This window comes from Staurois parvus, unplaced genomic scaffold (genome assembly GCF_062004578.1).
Source record: "Staurois parvus isolate SC_StPar_1 unplaced genomic scaffold, SC_StPar_1.0 ptg001053l, whole genome shotgun sequence".
NCBI classification, from domain to species: Eukaryota; Metazoa; Chordata; class Amphibia; order Anura; family Ranidae; genus Staurois; species Staurois parvus.
Window position 1 is genome coordinate 558,604 of NW_028318849.1, and position 24,141 is coordinate 582,744.

A 24,141-nucleotide genomic window follows, 5' to 3' on the forward strand; every position below is an offset into this window, starting at 1 on the left:
GTGCCCCGTAGGTCTACATCTGCATTGTACGGAAGGGGACTTTCTCAGCTGGAATGTTCGGTCTTATCTGCATCATCAGTAGAAAGTTTTTTTTTTTTTCTTTCCTCTTGTAGGCTGACACAGGGAGACAGAAGCTCTTCCTGGTGGGGAAAGTGCCATCGCTCATCTGCCTGGGGGAGACGCAGATCGGCTGCTGGGGAGGTGACAGCTGACATGGGGGCCCAGCAGAGCACACAGCAGAGGTGAGACCGCACAGATGACTCATTGATTCCAGGGCCTGACCACATATTGGAAGAAGGCGGCTTGTTTCTTGTAAACAGGCTGGAGGGGATTATAAACCGCATTTTACAAGCTGCTGCAGAACTTCCGCCCCCAGCCACAGTGAGCGAGAGGGCAGGGCAGGGCGCCAAGGTGTGCAGATAGGAGCACATATGTGCTCATAAAGCAGGACAAATATCTGCACTGAAAGCTCCAGGCACGTCCAGCGGCCTATTCTGAATGCACGGGGCCTGTGTGCAAGAACAGAAGCTGTGTGGACCTGCAACAAGGGAGAGCCGTGCCACACCACAGCCACCTACACATGTAGGTCATTTACCGCCCCCCCCAAAGAGCGCATTGTGCAGAATGATGGGTGCGGACAGATTGTGCCATCATTCTCACCGCAGCCTCTGCATAGTTACACCCCAAGCTGTTGCTTCTGTAGCAAAAAGGGGTAGCAGTTAAGGGCGGTAACAACATGGCTCAACAGTGAGATTTTACTGTTACCACCCCCCAACTCACATGTGAACGAATCCTTAGTGCTTAAAGTCTTTGATTTGTACGTACTTCTAGGGTTATCGATTATTCAAACACAGGAAGTTTCCTCTTTGACCCAATAACTTCCTCCCGGATGTTATGTAGTCTGTATGATCAGAAAGTATAGAAACCCTCACAACCCACTCAGTTTAAAATAGAAATTAATAAAAAAAAAAGAAAAAAAACATAAATACTGTACCTTCCCCCCCTCCCCTTTTTTTTATAAGTGATCACATTCCCTTGGTTCTCAGCTGCATAAGGGCTGGGGTAGGAAAAACAGCAGGACACTGATCTTCCCAGTGGATGGCTGTGCAGGGGGGGGGTCTGGACAAGTCTGATCATTGGAGGAGAGCAGGCTGAATTCCCAGGACAGCTAGAGAACTAAGAGAACAGGAGACCTTTTCATATGTGTACATGGTACAGCGGGCACATATCAGGAATGTTGGGTTTACATTCACTCCATTGAGCAAGCAGAGTAGAATATGGCGGACTGGAGAGACTGGCTAGAATCTCAATATATGACCCACGGCACGGTACATATACTTGCCCATTGTGGGATATGTATGGCAGGGCTCGACAAATCCCAGACACCATGTCACCAAGACTATAAATTGCATCCCGGCGCCTGAACTCACACACTGCCTCCCATAGACTTCAATGGAAAAATGCCTCCCATAGACAACAATGGGAAAACACCTCCCATAGAAATCAATGGGAAATCGCACCCCACAGACTGCAATGGGGAAAACCCTCCCATAGATATCAATGGAAAAAGCCTCCCATGGACTTCAATGAGAAAACTCCTCCCATAGTCTTTAATGGGAAAACGCCTCCCATAGACTTCAATGAGAAACCGCCTCCCATAGACTTCAATGAGAAACCGCCTCCCATAGACTTCAATGGGAACCGCCTCCCATAGACTTCAATGGGAAAACGCCTCCAATAGACTTCAATGGGAAAACGCCTCCAATAGAAATAAATGGGAAATCGCACCCCACAGACCGCAATGGGAAATCGTGCCCCACAGACATCAATGGGAAAACGCCTCCCATGGATTTCAATGGGAAAACGCCTCCCATGGACTTCAATGGGAAAACGCCTCCCATGGACTTCAATGGGAAAACGCCTCCCATGGACTTCAATGGGAAAACGCCTCCCATGGACTTCAATGGGAAAACGCCTCCCATGGACTTCAATGGGAAAACTTGTTTCATAGCAATCCTATATGAACATGTATCTCGGCATGCCACTCTATCACTTGTGAGTCTGGAACGCACCGCTACAAACTCACATAATGCCACTGAGAACACACTGTGTGTGGATGGCATGTGTGTGTCACTAGGAACACAACATATCTAGCCTGTCATGCCAATCCAGAACCGCAAACGTGTGAACCAGGCGGCTCCACTCACACCTGGCCGTATTGGGATGACAGCAGAATCACTATAATCACATCGTGTGAAGTCCCGCGTGCTGGCAAACCAACACTAAGCTAACAAAAAAAAAACAAAAACTGGCTTCTTTTATAGCTGGCTCCTAGATTCAAAACAAATTTGCTTGAAGTATGGTGTCACCCAGCCTGAGGTTCTAGGTATTGTCTATACCAGTCCACCTGAGAATCATAGAGGGCCTCCACTGTGGCCCCTGAAACTTCCAGAGGGCCGTACAATGGCAGCACATATTTTAACCTCAATGTCCCAAAATGTTGGTCGTGCTGACTTTTTTCGGTAGACGTCAGTGGACGTAATAACCCCCAACACTGGTGTGAGTGGACGTAATATTAACCCCCAACACTGGTGTGAGTGGACGTAATTTTAACCCCCAACACTGGTGTGAGTGGACGTAATATTAACCCCCAACACTGGTGTCAGTGGACGTAATATTACCCCCCACACTGGTGTCAGTGGACGTAATATTTCCCCCAACACTGGTGTCAGTGGATGTAATATTAACCGCCAACACTGGTGTCAGTGGACGTGTCTACTTTCCAAAAAGGGGTCGTTTTGGTGGGTGGGGGCATTTTATGCCCAGCATTAGAAGTTTATGCCACACATCACTCACTCTTCTAACCACCTGAAGACCAAGCCTTTTCTGACACTTTTTGTTCACATGAAAAAAATCTGTATTTTTTGCTAGGAAATTAATTTAAACCCCAAACATAATATTTTTTTTTAAAGCAGACACCCTAGTGAATAGATTGGGTACTACAATTTTTTATGGCACATAGTACTCTCGCAGCGATTTTTCAAAAGCAAATTTAAAAAAACAAATACACTTTTTTTTACCTTTAATGCATAAAAACACAATATATTGGCCAATTGTTTGGTAAAGTATAAAAGATAATGGTATACCGAGTAAATAGATACCAAACATGACATGCTTTAAAACTGCGCATGCCCCGTGCAATGGTGACAAACTGCAAACATTTTTTAATATCCATAGGCAACACTTTAAAAGCCTTTAAAAGCCACCGATTTAGATTTACAGAGGAGGTCTAGTGTTAGAATTACTGCCCTTGATCTGATGTTCACGGCAATACCTCACATGCATGGTGCAACCGCTGTTTACATAACGGCACAGGGCCAACACTTATGCACACGGGTGTGCGCGCATGGGAGGGATGAGTTTTTTTTTTTTTTCTTTTTTAGTTATTTTGAATTTTTTTATTATTTTTACATTGTACCTTTCATTTTTTTTTATCACTTTTAATGCTATCACAGGGAATGCAAATATCCCCTATAACTTCAATGGGCATTGTCATATATTATTTTTTGAGAAATCTGGGGTCTATCAGACTCTAGATATCTCCTCTGCCCTTACATTAACCAAAATCGGTGTGATCAGATGCTTTCCCAGTTTACAAATGGCGCTGTTTATATCCTGCGAAACTGAAGTGATGAAATGCTCGTAGCTTCCGAATTCTTAGACTATAGAGATGATTGGCACCACTCTGGTCTCCAATCAGTTCTATGGTCAGCTGGCAGAAACACCGGCTGCATTCTCAGGTTCCCCCGATGGCATGAGACTGCCTGAGAAGGCCGTGGAAGGCAGCGGGGGGCATCATCTCCTGCTGCTTGTAAAAGTAATCCTGCAGTTAATTAGCCACTAGGATTGCTTTTACATGAAAGCCGATCGCCGGCTGAAAAAAACAGTACAATCATCCTGGTATAACCATTCAAAGTCCAGTGATGTACCAGTACATCGCTGCTCCTTGTTGGGTGTATACAGTGGGGATCGAAAGTTTGGGCACCCCAGCTAAAAATTTGTATTAATGTGCATAAAGAAGCCAAGGAAAGATGGAAAAATCTCCAAAAGGCATCAAATTACAGATTAGACATTCTTATAATATGTCAACAAAAGTTAGATTTTATTTCCATCATTTACACTTTCAAAATAACAGAAAACAAAAAAATGGCGTCTGCAAAAGTTTGGGCACCCTGCAGAATTTATAGCATGCACTGCCCCCTTTGCCAAGCTGAGACCTGCCAGTGTCATGGATTGTTCTCAATCATCATCTGGGAAGACCAGGTTATGTCAATCTCAAAGGTTTTAAATGCCCAGACTCATCTGACCTTGCCCCAACAATCAGCACCATGGGTTCTTCTAAGCAGTTGTCTAGAAAACTGAAACTGAAAATAGTTGACGCTCACAAAACTGGAGAAGGCTATAAGAAGATAGCAAAGCGTTTTCAGATGTCAATATCCTCTGTTCGGAATGTAATTAAGAAATGGCAGTCATCAGGAACAGTGGAAGTTAAAGCAACATCTGGAAGACCAAGAAAAATATCAGACAGAACAGCTCGCAGGATTGTGAGAAAAACAATTCAAAACCCATGTTTGACTGCACGATCCCTCCAGAAAGATCTGGCAGACTCTGGAGTTGTGGTACACTATTCCCCTATAAAGAGATACTTGTACAAATATGGTCTTCATGGAAGAGTCATCAGAAGAAAACCTCTTCTATGTCCTCACCACAAAAATCATCGTTTGAACTTTGCAAATGAACATATAGACAAGCCTGATGCATTTTGGAAACAAGTTCTGTGGACCGATGAGGTTAAAATTGAACTTTTTGGCCGGAATGAGCAAAGGTACGTTTGGAGAAGAAGGGGCACAGAATATAATGAAAAGAACCTCTGTCCAACTGTTAAGCATGGGGTTGGATCAATCATGCTTTGGGGTTGTGTTGCAGCCAGTGGCACAGGGAACATCTCACGAGTAGAAGGAAAAATGGATTCAATAAAACTTCAGCAAATTTTGGATGGTAACTTGATGCCATCTGTGAAAAAGCTGAAGTTAAAGAGAGGATGGCTTCTACAAATGGATAATGATCCTAAACACACCTCGAAATCCATGGGGGATTACATCAAGAGGCGTAAACTGAAGGTTTTGCCATGGCCTTCACAATCTCCTGATCTCAACATAATTGAAAATCTATGGATAGACCTTAAAAGAGCAGTGCGTGACAGACAGCCCAGAAATCTCAAAGAACTGGAAGACTTTTGTAAGGAAGAATGGGCAAAGATACCTCAAACAAGAATTGAAAGACTCTTGGCTGGCTACAAAAAGCGTTTACAAGCTGTGATACTTGCCAAAGGGGGCAGTACAAGATATTAACTCTGCAGGGTGCCCAAACTTTTGCAGACGCCATTTTTTTGTTTTTGGTTATTTTGAAAGTGTAAATGATGGAAATAAAATCTAACTTTTGTTGACATATTATAAGAATGTCTAATCTGTAATTTGATGCCTTTTGGAGATTTTTCCATCTTTCCTTGGCTTCTTTATGCACATTAATACAAATTTTTAGCTGGGGTGCCCAAACTTTCGATCCCCACTGTATACTATGTTCTTTTTTTTGTGTGCAGCCTGTGGGCTGAATGAAAAAAGAGAAGAAATCTCTGCCAGAAAAAGTGTGTGGTATGCCCACCATTAGAATATACCGCCCTGCATCCACCCACTTCTAATGGTGAGCACACATTAGGTCACACTTTGCCACAAGTGCCAGTTCCAAGATTGAACAAATGTCTAAATAGTGGCACGCTTGATTAAACATTGTCCACGTATAAGTGGTACCCCATATGAAAAAAGGATGACACCAGGTCCCAAACTATCTTGCCACTGCTCCCCATGTAGTCTGGGCATCTGGGCGGGCTCCACGTGACTATCTTTTCCCTCATAAATCCAAAACTTATAAGTATAGCCTGTTGCCTTCTCACAGGTCTTCTACATCTTGACCCCATATCTGGCACGCTTGCTGGGGAGAAATTGTTTGAATGCAAGGCGGCCAGAATAATTAATGAGGAACTCATCAACGCAGATGTTTAGACATTAGTATAGACATCTGCAAATTTTTGGTGTACTGACAGGCAATCTGATGCTATCTGGGAGGGGCGTGAAAACTGCGGGAGCGCGAATCACGTATATATATATATATATATATATATGTGTGATTTTGTGCACCCATGCTGCCCTGTAGCAGTATTTCTGCTATAGGGCGGTCAGGATCGGTTACAGAAGCGGTTTGTGTTACAGCGCTGCATTACTTTAACTGACAATTGCACGGTCATTCAACACTGCACCCATCCAAGGCAGTGTGCATGAGCCAACAGGGAGGAGAACAGTACTCTTTACATACAGTTCTCCCCATTGGAGATCCTTGACAATCACCGGGCGCTGGCAAGTAATCATCAGCCGGGACCCAGTGATTGACAACCACATCCGCAAATGGTGGCGCAGGTACGCACGCCCCCTACCCATAAATGCAAAATCACGTATATATACGTGATTTTGCGCACCCGTGCTGCCCTGTAGCAGTATTTCTGATATATGGCGGTCAGGAAGTGGTTAATGAACTTTAGTGACCACAGACACAATATAATACACAATTGTTTGGTAAAATATAAAAGATAAGTAAATAGATGCCTAACATGTCAAGCTCTAAAATTATATACATGATTTTTTGCAGCCCTGCTGCGGTGTAGCAGTATTTCTGCTATAGTTCGGCAGGAAAGAGGTTAAAGTCATTTAGAAATGCTTCCTATCAGTAACGTGGCTTTGAAGTCACACCGTGTCGCTGGGAAGACGTATGGAAAAGTCACATGCTAGGGTGTACCAGGGCTTATTGCTATCATAAGGGATGAACATCCCTTGTGATAACATGGGCCGTGACAGGTCCTCTTTATGAAAAACAAACATACAAGCGAGTGCTAAAACCAAGCTGCTATAGCACCAAAAAGGCAACCAAATTAGCTCCAGAACCATATAATAACAGGTGCAGTGCTAAATATCCAGTAATAAAGTGCACGTTTAAAAACTCATTTTAAAACTCAGAATATCATTCAAGATGAAATGTGCAAAAATTAAGGTGCTGATAAAGTGCTGGTAAAGAGGAAATATTCAATCTTAATGTAAACAAGAGACAAAACAATGACAAAAAACAGTGACAAAACAATCTTAATGTAAACAAGTGAGGAAACCGTGACAAAAAACAATGACAAAACAATCTTAATGTAAACAATGACAAAAAACAGTGACAAAACAATCTTAATGTAAACAATGACAAAAAACAGTGACAAAACAATCTTAATGTAAACAGTGACAAAACAATCTTAATGTAAACAAGTGACAAAACAATGACAAAAAACAGTGACAAAACAAAACAATCTTCATGTAAACAATGACAAAACAACAGCGTTGTATTGTGAGCCCGGCCCTGCAGTGTGTTAGTCGGGGGATCAGCCTGTCCATGGTTGCATGATGGAGGAATACCGGGTGTTGTTGTCCAAGAGATATTCCACAGGACAGGTGGTATAGAGGCCTCTTTATAGCACGCCCACTGCTTGGACAGGAAAAAGAGGGGCGAAAAAATCCACAGAGCCCATTATGGAGGACGACTGCGGTACTGGATGTAAACCAGAGGAAGGGGATTCCTGACCAGGCTGTGTTCACACTTAATGGGACCTCCGGCTGACCACATTATATATGTATATATATATATATATATATATATATATATATATATATATATATACACATGCGTATTGTAAATGCGCATCTGGTGAGTGCGTAATTTTACTATATCCCTGGCACATCACCGAATGATCATATTTCGCACAAGGAACACCACTTGAAGATCACGTTTAAAAGGACCTTCACTTATTGCCACTATTTATGGACATTGTTTTCTCACTTGTTTACATTAAGATTGAATATTTCCTCTTTACCAGCACTTTACTTTATTAGCACCTTAATTTTTGCACATTTCATCTTGAATGATATTATGAGTTTTAATATGAGTTTTTAAACGTGCACATTATTACTGGATATTTAGTGCTGCACTTGTTATTACTATAAGATCCTCTTTATGGAGTGATCTGGAGGTCTGTTAGACCCCAGATCTCTCCTCTGGCCACCAGTGCAGCTGATCACACACAGATCGGTCTAAACGGCTGCTTCAGTGGCCAGAAACCGGTCAGTAAACACATGACCGAAATCAGAAGTGACTAAATCTGCATCACTTTCAGTTCCTGATCTCACAGAGTAAGGACCAATATCAGTTCCTCTCTCTACTGCACAGGTGTCAAACACAAGGCCGTCCAGGCCATTTCATGTGGCCCTTGCACCTCTCCTGTAGGTACCCCCTTGGCTTTGCCCCCAGCTTGTCTCAGCAGTTGGTAACAGAGAGGAGAATAGAACTCCTCTGCCAAACCTTGCACCTCTCAGTGCAGCTGCAGCACCCCCTCATCTCAGCATTCAGCAGACTCTGGTGACTCCACTCCTCCTCTGGTCCTCCTCCTCCAGATCCTGCACTTTCTGCTTTCCAGGTCTGTCCCCAAAGGGAGTGCCCGGTAATGTTAGGATCAGGGGCGGACTGACAACTCATGGGGCCACCGGGCAATAGGGTATCATGGGGCCCCTGTGTGCTTGCACAAACTCAAAAAAGCCTATGAAAAAGGTACCAGGGGCATCTCATGGAGCTCCCTACTGACCCCGGGCCCTCGGGCAGTGCCCGAGTTTCCAAATGGTCAGTCCGCCCCTGGTTAGGATTCACTATATCTGTCTCCCACAGTACACACAACATGGAAATGCAATTATTTTAGTAAATATAAACTGCTAAATACCTTTTCTCATCAGAAGTTAGAACAGTCTTGTGCCTCCTATCTGTGTCCAACTCAGCACTAGCTAAAGCTTGTAGGAAGAGTTTTCTTTCTTTAGGAAGATGCAGACCCCCTGACCTCTGTCTGGACAATGCTGATTGGCCCTGTGCTGATCACATGCACTCTCCCAAGAAAAAAAAAACCTCTCTAGCAATATATAGCAAGTTGAGCATGTGCATGCCTACGGTTCAGTCTGGAGATAAATGGTGGTCGCTTGAAAAAGGGGAGGAACAGAGAAGACAGGATCAAACAGCCTTTTTACACGATGCGGAGGATTAACCCCTTAGGTTCCACAGTGAGTATAACAAGCATGCTTTACTGCATATACAGACTGATTTTACTGTTGTGGGTTTAGTAACACTTTAATGTTTGGATCAATGAAAGCCGGGAGGTCACTAGATTCTGCAATAGGACCCTATGATCTGTATAGATGACCCTGGATGTAAGACAACAGGACAGGTAACAGGAATCACTGGCTTTCATGCTCTGGAAGGAATTTGCTGATGTTGGGTGGACTGGAGTCACATTTGATTTTAAAGCCCACACCCAGAATTGTCACCTGCTGTCACATGCTTGCTGCTCTGCTTGATTATTCCAAGTCTAGTTTACTAACAAGAGGAAAAGTCGCCATGATTGTACATATGGTGTCGTGGGAGGGCGGTTCATAAGCTGGTCCCTGGTGGGAATTGAACCCAAGACCCCAGCCCTACCTGGCCACATTCCTACACCATTGGGCGGCCGTTGTATTTTATGAACCATCAGCAATGTCGTGTTTTTGTTTCATGCAGCCTGGGGAGGTTTAACATGTTGCCAGAAGACGTATTGCTGGAGATTCTAGCTTTGGTCCCGGCTGTGGATCTGATCCGTCGCTGCCGGCAGGTCTGTAGTCAGTGGAAGGAAGTCATCGATTCTGCGACACTGTGGAAGCTAAAATGTCAGCGTGCGGGCTACATCACCAAAGACTGCCAGAAACATCCCAAAGACTGGAAGATCTTCTACTACCTGTCCAGCCGCAAGAGGAACCTGATCCAAAATCCATGTGCGCTGGGTGAGCGGTTTGATGATAGTGGACTTCTCAGTAACTTTAGGTCCTCATGCACACGGGATGTTTTTACAGCGGCTGTTTTTGGCTTTTTTGCATTTTTTCTACAGCCAGTAAACCCCCCAGCATGTTCTCCTATGTGTCCATACACACATAGGCTTTATTCAGCGTTTTTTAGCAGGGACAGTTTTTGGCTGGAAAAAACCCCAGAACTAGAGGAGGTTTTTAGCTGTAAAAATGCTCTAATGCTGAAAAACGTGGCCAACCAATGTTTTTGGAAATTTTTTTGAGCAAAAAAAATTTTTTTTCCGGTAAAAACACTAAAAACGCAAACGTGAAAAAACACAGCTAAACGCTAATGCAAAAATGCTAAATAAACACTGAAAAACTTGCGTTTTTAATCACTTCAAGTCCAGACACTTTCACCCCCTTCCAGTCCAGGCCAATTTTCAGCTTTCAGCGCTATCACACTTTGAATGCCAATTGCACAGTCAGGCAACATTGTACCCATATGAATTTTTTAGCATTTTGTTGAGACAGATAAAACTTTCTTTTGGTGGTATTTATCCATCACTGGGATTTTTATTTTTTTGCTATATAAATGAAAGACCAACAATTTTGAAAAAAAAAGTGTTTTTCTAATAGAATTTTGCAAATAAATAATCTTTCTTCATAAATCTTGGCCAAAATGTATCTTTTTAGTAAAAAAAAAATAACCCAAATTAGTTAGTTTATTAAATTTTGTTTTTACATTTTTATTTTATTTTTTTATATTATTTATGTATTTTTTGGGGGGTTTTTTTACATACTGTCACCCTAGCAGTACAGTGTCACCATAGTGACACTGTACTACTTGTGGTGGTTGATGAATTATTTTTTTTTTAAATACCCATAAAGGCTGTAAAAGCAATCATTTCTCTTTCTCTCTGGATGCATTCTTGCAGCCATTGAGAAATACTGTGAGAGCTGTGATTGGTCACAGCTTGTCACATGGTACAAGGCTGTTGTGAATAGCCTTGTCCATGTGACCTCTGTGATCATTCACAAGTTTCACACGTAGTATACAATGATGTCAGGAAGTGACATCTTGTTTAAAGGCAATTAAATGAAAGAATTAAAGGCAAGCAAAGGGCCACATCTGGCCCTTGGGCCACAGTTCGGGGACCCCTGCTATAGAGGGATATGCTTTGTTCATATTTCATGTCTGAAGTTTACAACCATTTTAACTCATTGTGCCCCCTGCCTACTACTAGCATCCTATCTTTGGGGACCTCTAGTGGCTTCTAAGGCAACTACACTGTCAAGAAATCCAAGCAGTCCTGTGCCTAACCCATTCTACTGCAGAAAACGTAATGCAAGAACTACTTTAGAAATCACGCCGCAGCAAATCGCACATTTCCACGCTGGTCACACTAGATGTGAATTGGCATGTGATTTGCATGCCATGCGACTTGCAAATCGCATGCCAAGTCGCACCCTATTGTTCGCAATTACAGCACCAATTTCTAAGGTCGTACATGCACTACTTTTGGTGTGTCAGATGTCTTACAAATCGTACCTGAAATCAGCATCTCATCTGACTTTGAAATCGTGCAACTTCATTGTAAGTCGCACGATTTCAGAGATGGGTTTGGTGTTATCGGGGTGTAAGACACTGACATTCACATTCATTAGATGCGATTTCAGGTGTGATTTCAATTCTCTAATCGCACATGAAATCGCACCGGTGTGAACAGGCACTTAAAGTGTCACTAAACCCACAACAGTAAAATCAGTCTGTATATGAAGTAAAGCATGCTTGTTATACTCACTGTGGAACCTAAGGGGTTAATCCTCTGCATTGTGTAAAAAGGCTGTTTGATCCTTTCTTCTCTGTTACTCCCCTTTTCCACCACTTATCTCCAGACTAAACCGTAGGCATGCACATGCTCAGTTTGGTGTATATTGCTAGAGAGGTTTTTTTTTTCTTGGGAGAGTGCATGTGATCTGCACAGGGCCAGTCAGCACTGTCCAGACAGAGGTCAGGGGTTCTGCATCCTCCTAGAGCAGAAAGAAAACTCCTCCTACAAGATTTAGCTAGTGCTGAGCTGGACACAGATAGGACTGGAGAGAAAAGGTGTTTAGCAGTTTATATTTACTAAAATAATTGCACTTCCATGTTGCGTGTACAGTGGGAGACCAGATATAGTGAATGCGGGGTCCGGGGAGACCAGATATAGTGAATGCGGGGTCCGGGGAGACCAGATATAGTGAATGCAGGGTCCGGCGAGACCAGATATAGTGAATGCAGGGTCCTGGGAGACCAGATATAGTGAATGCAGGGTCCTGGGAGACCAGATATAGTGAATGCAGGGTCCGGGGAGACTAGATATAGTGAATGCAGAGTCCGGGGAGACTAGATATAGTGAATGCAGGGTCCGGGGAGACCAGATACAGTGAATGCAGAGTCCTGGGAGACCAGATACAGTGAATGCAGGGTCCGGGGAGACCAGATATAGTGAATGCAGGGTCCTGGGAGACCAGATATAGTGAATGCAGGGTCCGGGGAGACCAGATATAGTGAATGCAGGGTCCGGGGAGACCAGATATAGTGAATGCAGGGTCCTGGGAGACCAGATATAGTGAATGCAGGGTCCGGGGAGACCAGATATAGTGAATGCAGGGTCCGGGGAGACCAGATACAGTGAATGCAGAGTCCTGGGAGACCAGATACAGGGAATGCAGGGTCCGGGGAGACCAGATATAGTGAATGCAGGGTCCGGGGAGACCAGATACAGTGAATGCAGGGTCCGGGGAGACCAGATATAGTGATTACAGGGTCCGAGGCTTAGTTAATGTATAATCTACATGTATTGCGGAGCTGTACTGAATGTTTTTTTTCCCTAAACATAAACAATAATGTAATATATTGCAGCTTACAATTCCTTAGATGTAGTGGCTGCATTAGTATTTTTTTTAAATCTTCTTTTACTATATTTTCACCTGGTGATCTTGCTAGTAGTATATTTTTTGTCCTAGCATGTAACCATTCACTTGCTATATTGTTTATATAGTAGAGCAGCATTTTCAATCTAGGACAGGAAATTTGTCAGAACTACAGAACTCCCCCTTTCCTCATCTTCAAATCATAGTAGGGGGGTGTTCTGTAGTCCACAGAAAGAACTGTCAACAATGTAAACTGCTAGTAGTACAGCAGAGGCACAGAGTACAGGAAGGTATTAGTTTACTAGATTTGTGGCAGGATTGAATGTTGTTTTTTTTTTACAGTTCTAGGAACAAATATAACAAAACACTTTCAACTGTATATTTAACAGACACAAGAGAGCCCATAGGTGGAGTTCACTGCTAGAGATGACATGTGCTTTAAATTAGTGAGCTGCTGCATGCACAGGTACACTTTATTAGGTGAAACTTTCACATTAACAGACATTATTTAAAACATACCTATAATTTGTATCGTATTTTTATTTTTCTGTTTTAGAGCAATTTAATGCATGGACAATAGAGGAAAATGGCGGTGATCTTTGGAAGGTAGAAGATTTACCTGGAGATTCAGGAGAACAGATCCTAGATGGGACTGTCACCAAATACTTTGTCACTTCCTATGAGTAAGCTGTCCTTTCCTTTTTTTACATAGCTCTCCTCTTGGGGTGGTGTGGAAAAAAACCCTATATCTCGCAGCAGGCTAACTTTTCCATTTCAAGGTCATGTCCTTCTAATTTTTTATATTGCTGAACTCATTCTGGGAAAAGGGTTTCAGGGTGTAGGATACCCAAAAGTAGGAAGTAGTACGCCCTTTAACCCTTACACTGCCGAGGTTGTTTTGATGTGGATTTTTGCACACATGATTAAGAAAACATAGGTCTGAAGATTACTTAAAACCCCTTACTTTTTCATTTCTGATAGTAAACACCCTGGAGAATAAAACAGTGGTAGTTAATTTATTTTTTATGTCACACAATATTAGCACCAGGGGCGGACTGACCATTTGGAAACTCGGGCACTGCCCGAGGGCCCGGGGTCAGTAGGGGGCCCCATAAGATGCCCCTAGTACCTTTTTAATAGGCTTTTTTAAGTTTGGGCAAGGACACAGGGGCCCCATGATCCCCTATTGCCCGGGGGCCCCTTGAGTTGTCAGTCCGCCCCTGATCAGCACAATGGTTTATCAATTGCAACACTTCAGTCTGGCTGTCACTTTTAGACCCCTGATGTCTCACCTGCCCTCTATTGAAGCTAATGGAGCACAGATTGCACCCCATTAGCTTCTTCCCCATCCACAGAAATTGGCAGCCAGACTCTGAAGTGACATTTTACACATCACTTCTGGGTTTATCTTCAACAGACCCTAGATTGTAAGCTCGAAAGAGCAGGGCCCTCGATCCCCTCATGTGTTGCATTGTATTGTTATTGTTCTGTCACATGTTCTGTCCCCCTTTGTAATGTACAGTGCTGAGCGAACTATTGGCGCTTTATAAATACTGTATAATAATAATAATAATAATAATAACAGACATTCGCTGATCTTCCACCCCTCTGTCAGCACCCACCACTGATGGAAGCGTGGAGCCTGGGAAATATGACAGGGGCACTTGAGGCGTATGCAACTGTTGCCAGGGACATGTGGAAGTGATTAGGTGGCCATGGGACAGCAGCCATTCAGATTTATAATTCTTAAAGAGTAGTCAGTCTTTTCTTTAAATTGCAGTGCATCACTTTCTAATAGGTTTGGTGATCAACCCTCTGAGAGCAGTAAAAGATATGCTGATGTGAATGCAATGAATCTTTGACCTCGGTCATATGGGTGATTGCTTGTGTGTCCCATAAAGGGCCGTGTTTTGGTGACAGGGATTCACAAGTGTTATATGCATCCCCATGTCAGTAGTCCCATAGATGTCTATTGAGACACATGGCCGAATGGACACAACCGCTGTGTCCCAATGTGACATCCATGTGGGTGTGAGTGCGTGGCCCAGAATGCACCCAGGACATGGACCTGAACCCTGCAAGGATGTTACATTGGAACACAGCCGCTGTGTCCAGCCAGTCACTTGTCCTGATAGACATCTATGGAATTGTTGGCACAAGAATGCATGCAACACATGTACATCCCCGTGCCTACAAAACATGGCTCTGCACGGGGCACACAAGTAATCAATCATGTGAATTAGGCCTTCTTCTCAGTGTCTAGAAGTAGCTTCTCTGCTCCTTCTAGGTAGCCGTCCTTTATCCCAGCTGCCCCCCCAGATATCCTCTCTAGCAAGTTAGTTAAAGTCCTTGACCTCCACATGTCCCAGGCTGATGCAAGGGCCAAATAGAGTCACTCTATACAGGCATCCTCTCCAGACTTCCAGGAGGTGAACAGAGAACCCTTTGGTAAGGCGTTCAGAACTTCTATCATCTCCTCAAACCTTACTTCTCAACAAAGACCTAAGGGATTGGTTGGATCAGACAAATATAAATTTGATTAGTGATTGTCCTTCCTAGTCTGATTACTGGAACCTCCTCAACAGTAACAGGCAATCAACATTGTTGGCACAAAAATGCATGCAACACATGTACATCCCCGTGCCTACAAAACATAGCTCTGCACGGGGCACACAAGTAATCAATCATGTGAATTAGGCCTTCTTCTCAGTGTCTAGAAGTATCTTCTCTGCTCCTTCCAGGTAGCCATCCTTTGCCCCAGCTGCCCCCCAGATATCCTCTCCAGCAAGTTAGTTAAAGTCCTTGACCTCCACATGTCCCAGGCTGATGCAAGGGCCAAATAAAGTCACTCTATACAGGCATCCTCTCCAGACTTCCAGGAGGTGAACAGAGAACACTTTGGAAAGGCGTTCAGAACTTCTGTCATCTCCTCAAACCTTACTTCTCAACAAAGACCTAAGGGATTGGTTGGATCAGATAAATATGAATTTGATTAGTGATTGTCCTTCCTAGTCTGATTACTGGAACCTCCTCAACAGTAACAGGCAATCGACACACTGGGATTAGGAGAACCAGGATAGTCCCGAAAAATATGAACAATAAAATCTGACAGGCTCGTTGTACCCAAGCTTATCAACTTGGGAACATTCAGCCTGTCCATATGGTTCAAATCTTGGCTGGTTCTTGCTGAAATGGCCTAGATTCAAACCGTCTGTGGCCGTCTTAAGTTTAAATAAGCATAGTCCAGCTTAGGGTCACTTTATTTGTATATAACAATGATGTAAGCATTGTTGTTAAATTTTGTTTGTATGTATTTTTTATCGTAGCTAGCTAGTTGCAAACCTGGTTAAGGAATTAAAGTAGTTGTATATAACGACTTAGAATTTCTGTTAGGATTTTTTTATTCAGATTCAGAATATTGATCTCAATGGAAATTATTATATTAAAGTGGTTGTAAAACCTGAAGTTTTTTTTTTTACCTTCATGCATTCTATGCATAAAGGTAAAAAAACCTTTGGTATGCAGCCCCACCTCGCAGCCCTCCTAACACTTACCTGACCCCATCTCGATCCAGCACTGTGCATGAGAGCGGCTGCTGTCCTGGTTCTCTGCCTCCTCATTGGTTCAATCACAACAAGTGAGGAGAGAGCAGGGGTTGGCTGCATGAGTGCCCCCATTGAGTGGCTTGCTATGGGAGCATTCAGCAGGGTGGAAGAGCCCAGAGTGCAGGTAGGGGGACCAAAGAAGAGGAAGAAACGGGGTTACTCTGTGCAAAACCATTACACAGAGCAGTTCAGTGTAACATGTTTGTTATTTTGAAGAAAAAATAAGCCTTTAATCTCACTCTAATCCCAGAGAAAAAGCTGAATTGTCGATGTATCTGTTATTTCCCCATACTTCATATCAAGGTGACAGTTGTCAGACAATTGGATGAGGGAGACATTAGCCCATGTCAGAGTCTAGCACCACCAGAGAGCCGCTGTAGAGTCTAGTGAAATTTATTAAACATTTTGATCTTTACAGGACTTGCAAGAAGTCTCAGCTGATTGACCTGAAGAAAATGGGGTACAGCACTGAATTTATGGACACTATTCAACCAGACATTGTCATCAAAGACTGGTAAAAAGACTTACTCCTTGACATATCTACAGGGCCGGACTTCTCAATAGGCCACATAGGCCATGACCTAGGGCAACACGGCTACAAAGTCATTTTATCTTCATGCTGGTCATTGCTACTTATAGGCTTAAAGAGCCTGTTGGGTAATACTCCTTCCTCCCCTTCTCCTGCACTCGTCTATGCACATTCACAACTCCCATACCTACCACAGATCCACCCAGAAACTGCTCCTTCTCCAGTTACTCCTGCTCCTCTCTCCCAACATTGCTGAGCGAAGGACAGGAATGGAGATTGAGAGAAGAGCATGCTGTGACAGGGCCGGCCGATGGTGTCTCTCTAAACAAATTGTTGGTTATGTCATTACAGTACAGATTGTGTCTCTGCAGACTTGTTACTGGCTGTGTTATAATGCAACAAATCTTGTTTCTGAGGACACATTTACTTAATAATGATCATTTACTGACAAGTTATTTCTTAAGTGTTTGTCACATTCTTTGGGCAATTCTGTTTTCCAGTATAGACAAGAAATGTTTCATCAAATCTGCTGATGATTATTTTGTCATGTTTATGTGGACAAGGGTCTTTTGGGTGCCTTGGTTGGGATGGAGGGTATAACTGCCTCCAAGACAGCTGTTGGGTAGTGGGGAATGGCATTAGGTAGCTGGCCTAGGGAAAAAACAAAGTCTGGCCCTGGATACAATGTACAGAGGAAACTTGCTGAGCAAATGCAAAAGGAATCCACCTTTTCATGGCTTTGGAGATCCTCTGCCAACTTCCCGGAACAGTCTCCTACTGGCAACTGAATATCTTCATAGAATTTAGGGGATTGCAGTATGGTTCAATAATACCACCACCCCTCCAAGGAAAGTCCTCCTTTGGCATCCTCTAGTCTGTACAGGTGTAACATACCACTGCTGGAAAACGTCCTCACTTATAAACATTACTTTATCTACCTGAAGAACTATATAGTCTACTACATAATGTATGTAGTACCATTGTTATAACTGCCTTGTTTGTGCCTGCGCAATTTTTACAATATATAATCGGTGTTCAAGTAACCCTGTGTGGTAATTCCTCTTGTAGCTCTACCCCCAAAGGAGCCACTAAAAAGATGGCCAGGGTTTTTTCTCCCAATAGTGGCCCCGTAGCCAGGCACACAGTCTCAGTCACTCTTTTGGCTCAATGAACAGTCCAAGAATATTATTTTTAGTGTTTTTATTTTTGGGTAACTTGGATGGGAATATGGAAATTGAGCGGGATACTCCAAAACTTTGTAGAAATAAGGACACTTTTTCTTCTGTAGAACTATGAGCAAAGTCCTTGCACAGTCCAAGCAGAATCCTTTCACCAAGAATTAAATACGCTCTTCAGGATTCCACACACAATAACTCTTTACACACAGCTGACTCCTCAACATCACAGAGGGGCAGCAACAACACTCCAGGTCTCCTAGACCTCTCAAAATTGTCTGTACTCATGAATGTCTTTAGATGATTGGCTAACTTCTGGGCCAAGTCTCAGCTTATTTATATACTTTCCCAGCACCCATCCCTCTCACAGGGATTGGCTGGGACCAGGGGCGGACTGACAACTCATGGGGCCCCCGGGCAATAGGGGATCATGGGGCCCCTGTGTCCTTGTCCAAACTCAAAAAGGCCTATAAAAAGGTACCAGGGGCATCTCATGGGGCCCCCTACTGACCCCGGGCCCTCGGGCAGTGCCCGAGTTTCCAAATGGTCAGTCCGCCTCTGGCTGGGACAGTATAAATATTCACGCTGCTCATTTGCCTTACTCCACACCAATGTTCCAGGACCACCCAGAGAGTTCTGTATTACAGGAAGAGTAATCCAGATCCAGAGTAATCTGCAGCCTATAAAATACAGAACAGGCCTAAACAATCACAAGCAGCCATACTGATTACAGTGAGCCCAAAACTAAATTCACCTAACAACAAGAATTCAGCTCCACTGGATACAGTGAGCCAGAACTAAATTTCCCCAATGGTAGCACCTATCTAGGAGGGTGCTACACTATCAGTGTTCAGGAACACTGAATAGGCCCTGTCTACATGGTGAATTAATTTTTAAGAACATTTCTGTACTTTTTCATTTTCTAATTTGCCTCTAATTTTCTCTAATACGTCATAGTGTGGTGGATCTTCTGACACTCCGCTGCAACCATCCAAAGGCCTACCGAATACAAAAAGTCACATTGGGAAACATTGTCACATTATATACAGTATGTGGAAACAGTTGTGTGTCTACAGTGGGTAATCTTCATGTTAACATTCACTAACCTCTCCCCCCCCTCAGGTATGCAGCGAGGAGGGATTGCGGCTGTCAGTATGAGTTGGTGGTTCGATTACTTTCTAAAAAGAAGACAATCATAAAGGAATTTGCCCCAGAAAAAGTGCTCATAGAGCAATGGAGCGATGCCTGTTGGCAGCAGGTATGACAACACTACAATGCCTTATACAGCCTCAAGATCTTATAGGGCCAGTGAATTCAGCCTCAGGCTGATGGGCAGCAATGCAATACGTAGGTAACTTATCCTGTAGTATATTTTATCTTGGCATGCCTGCAACAATAAATCTGACTGTAATGTCTAACATACAGAGGGGGGATCTGCATATCTGTATATGATATACAATCATTTGTATCATCCTTTGTATCACATCCAGAACAACAGCTTATGTATAATGTGTGTGTATAATGTGTGCTCACTAAAGGTGTTTTTATTTAATTCCCTATTGAGAATAATTCCTTTTTCTTTTTTTTTCTAATAAGATGATGTGTAGGTTTAGATACTATGGACCAGGAGTGCGCTACATATATTTTCAGCATGGTGGGAGCGACACGCAGTTCTGGGCTGGTTGGTATGGAGTTCGGGTCACCAACAGCAGTGTCACCATAGAACCAGAAGATCTTACTGTAAAAGAAAACAGGTGTTTGACAGATGAAATGTTTTAATTGTGATGTCATCTCTGTTTGCTAGAGATCACAACTCAAAACCGGGACCCCGAGTGTTGCTTTGTCCTTGATACAAAATCCAAAGTGTTATTCTGTCAGTTCTCACAACCTGGAGTGCTGCGTTGCCATTGCTCTGGAACCCAAAGCATCACCATGTCTTTGTTCTGGAACCTCAAGCACCACTGTGTCATTTCTCTACAACCCCAAACATCATCGTGCCATTGCTCTGGAACCCAAAGCATTTCTGTGCCATTACTCTACAATCCCAAGCATCACTGTGCCATTGCTCTGGAACCCGAAGCATCACTCTGCCATTGCTCTGGAACCCAAAGCATCACCATGTCTTTGTTCTGGAACCTCAAGCACCACTGTGTCATTTCTCTACAACCCCAAGCATCATCGTGCCATTGCTCTGGAACCCAAAGCATCTCTGTGCCATTACTCTACAATCCCAAGCATCACTGTGCCATTGCTCTGGAACCCGAAGCATCACTCTGCCATTGCTCTGGAACCCAAAGCATCACCATGTCTTTGTTCTGGAACCTCAAGCACCACTGTGTCATTACTCTACAACCCCAAGCATCACTGTGCCATTGCTCTGGAACTGCAGGTATCACTGTGTCATTGCTTTGGAGCCCCAAAGGTGATTCTGTCATTATTCTGGAATCCCAAATGTCATTTCTTAGAACCCTGAATGTTGCTTTGCCCTTGATGCAAACCTCAAGTGTCATTCTACTATTACTCTGGGATTCCAGTGGTCATTCTATTATTTCTCACAACCTGGAGTGTCACTTTGCCATTTCTATGGCACCCCAAGCATCACTGTGTCATTGCACTGGAACCCCAAACATTACTGTTTCATTGCTCTGGAACCCTAAGCATCAATGTATCATTGTTTTGGAACCCCCAATGATGCTTGGGGTCTCAGGGTAATGACGCAATGCAGGTTATTTACTAAAATTGGAGAGTGTAAACTCTGGGGCAGCTCTTCATAGAAACCAATCTGCTCCCAGCTTCCAGGTTTTTCTGTCAAAGCTTAAAAGAAAAATCTGAAGTTAGAAGCTGATTGGCTACCATGCACAGCTGTGCTGGATTTTGCACTTTCCAGATTTAGTAGCTCATCCACAATTGAGTTATTTACTAAAACCTGACTTCAACTTGTTCAATTAAGCTTTGACAATAAAACCTGATTGGTTTCTATGCAGAGCTACCCCGTATTTGCCCTCTTCAGTTTTAGTAAATAACCCCCACTACATCATTGCTCTGAGACCCCAAGCATCACTGGGCCATTGCTTTGGGACCCCAAGCATCAGTGTGTCATTGTCCTGTAATTCCAATTGTCTGTGTCAAAGCTCTGGAACCCCAACCGTCGGTGTGTTATTGCTATGGGACTTTAAGTGCCAGTATGTCATTGTTCTCAAACCTCAAGTAAAGCTTTGTAATTGCCCTAGAACCCTTAGTAAAACTCTTCCCAATCTGTGGTGGATCATTTTTCCAAGGTTGGAATAGCAGTGACTGGCATGCATTCAGGAGGTGATCCTACTGCCTTGCAAATGTCTGATTTTTGAAAAAAATATTCCAAAAGGGATTTTATATGAAAATACTGCACCACAACTGCAAGCCAAGTGTGTGGAATAATGGCATTTGCATGGTAAAGTTTATATTAAATTAGCATTATAGAGTTTATATATACTGCACTCTAAATTTGTTTTAGGTGAGATCAAGGAGCAGCCCCAGTTACTGAATAATATGACCGTTCACATTCTTTACCTTGTATGAGACTCGAAAGGAGTTGCTGGTAGACATTTTTGCCAGGCGTGTTTTTTTATATACATTTGAACCTGTATCAAATGTCCTCCTCCAGATGAACCCAGGTGTTATCAGAGCTAAAAATTCATGCTTTCATGGGACTCAAACAAGATTTCCAGTTAATCGTAAAGTGTTTAGGTTACAGGAGCATGTGCTATATGATAATGCAAGAGTATGTTTGTCACTTCAATGAGCAATTCTTATTGATTGGGGTGCTGTATAAAAGTCAAGGAAAAACACAAAAACAAAAAATAATAATTGACACAAATTATGTGATGCCAGTTGTTGATGCCATTCGTGAGAATTGTACTCTTTCATTACATCAAGTACAACTTAAAGTGGAACTTTACCCATAATATTTTGATAAAAATAATGTTCTATAGCAAGGAACATACATTCCACATTAATAATTATGCTACCAAACTTAGTGTGTGCTGTAAATTGCCTCCAGAATTGTTCCTGTCTCTTCTTGCTGGAGGCTGCCATTTTGTTGAAGCCCTCAGTAGCAGTAAATCTTTAGCCTGTCAGCAGATTGGTCCTACAAATTCAGCACAGTGCCGAAAAAAAAGAAAGCAACTGAACATGTGCAGAACAGAGTGAGACAGTGTATTCATGTATTTTAAACAGTACAGACTCTTATTTTTAAAGTTTTACCTATACCTACAAAAGGGGCCAGCCTGAAGTGATCTAGCAGGACTTAATTTTCTGACTAAAGTTGCACTTTAAAGGCATGGACATCATTTGAAGGAATGATGTTTTTCCATGACTCCCTGAAAGTCACATAAAAAAGAGTGCCCTCTATTTTTTAATTTTTTTGTAATTTATATTTGTAAATGTTCTCCGTGGCAGTGTCCAGCTCTCCATACTTTGTTTGAAAATCCTTTGTCCCTGTTGTTTGAAATTCCTTTATCTGTTACCTGATACCTCCACCTGCTCTAGAGACTTGAGAAGTTTCTAGAAGGCAGTGGGTGGGGATGAGGAGGGACTGATCTGCACACTTAAGGGACTCTGGCCAATCCCCTGGCAGGAGGCTTGGCATGGGACTAGGGCAGCCCTTAAGTGTGACTAAGCCTGCTCAGCAGCAGGAGACTTCGGGTGGAAGATGGGGTGAGAGGACTGTATGCAGGAGCCTGGAGGGGGGCCCAGTAGGAAGAAGCATACCTCCAGGTTGGAATTGGAAAGAAGGATCACTTGACCTTATTGGTCCCCAGAGAGAGGACCACCTGTAGAGCCCAGGAAGGAGCCAGCCCAGCAGAAGGCCTGAAGGCAGTCACCAACCCAACATGCCTGTAGGTGAGGAACAGTGAGTAATCCTACACCCCTTGGGCCTGAAAAGGGGAGAGGGCATTCCAGTGGGACACCTAACTAGCCCCTCCCTGGGACTGTGCACTTAAAGCAACAGATTCTGGGACCTCTTGATCAAGGATTCCTTCAGTACAGCTGGATGAGAAGAGGATTCATCTGGGGTCTGGGGTGGTACACCAGGAGAGGCTGGAGAGCTCTCCAAGAAGAGGTCTATTATAGAGACTTGTACATAGTTATTCTGGAGTTGTCCTCAGTTACAGTTCCCTTAGGCATCCCATACATCCCTCAACCCCATCCACATTTATTACCCCTTAATAAAATCACAAAAACAAGACTAAGGACTGGTTACTGTGTCTTGTGTGCAAGTTTGGAGGAAGAAAATGTGCGTTGCTTTGATGTGCAGGGCAGTGCTCCACATACATTACATAGTTACATAGTTAGTCTGGCTGAAAAAATCCATCCAGTTCAACCAAAAAAAAAAGTTATAATCCTATTCCCACAGTTGATCCAGAGGAAGGCAAAAAACCCAGCAAAGCATGATCCAATTTACTCATACAGGGGGAAAAATTTCTTCCTGAGTGCCTGAAAGGCAATCGGATATTCCCTGGATCAACTTTACCTATAAATGTTAGTATCCAGTTATATTCTGTGTATCCAGGAAATAATTCAGTCCTTTTTTAAAGCAATCCACTGAGCTGGCCATAACCAACACTTGAGGGAGTCTATTCCACATTTTCACAGCTCTCACTGTGAAGAAACCTTTCCGTATGTGGAGAGTAAGCCTCTTTACCTCCAGACGTAAAGAGTGCCCCCTTGTCCTCTGTGATGACCTCAGGGTGAATAACTGTACACCGAGTTCACTATATAAACCACTGATGTATTTCTACATGTTGATCATATCCCCCCTTAATCTCCTCTTCTCAAGAGAGACATAGTACGTCCAAAGAGCTGGACTGCTAAACACAAGCAGATGGCTGCACTAGCCACCAATTTTTCTCAACCAACTCCCAGATTTAAGATGA

General features: G+C 43.2%; 1 protein-coding gene across 1 annotated transcript; it reads left to right on the forward strand.

The window, feature by feature from the left end:
- LOC149440779 (F-box only protein 44-like) lies at positions 1-23,453 on the forward strand. The gene is made up of 6 exons (XM_089658152.1): positions 1-242; positions 9,739-9,998; positions 13,474-13,600; positions 16,941-17,036; positions 19,349-19,484; positions 19,823-23,453. The coding sequence occupies exons 1-6, from the start codon at positions 214-216 to the stop codon at positions 20,003-20,005; spliced, it is 831 nt and encodes a 276-aa protein (XP_089514278.1). The 5' UTR covers positions 1-213; the 3' UTR covers positions 20,006-23,453.
- Positions 23,454-24,141: the final 688 nt, after the last annotated feature.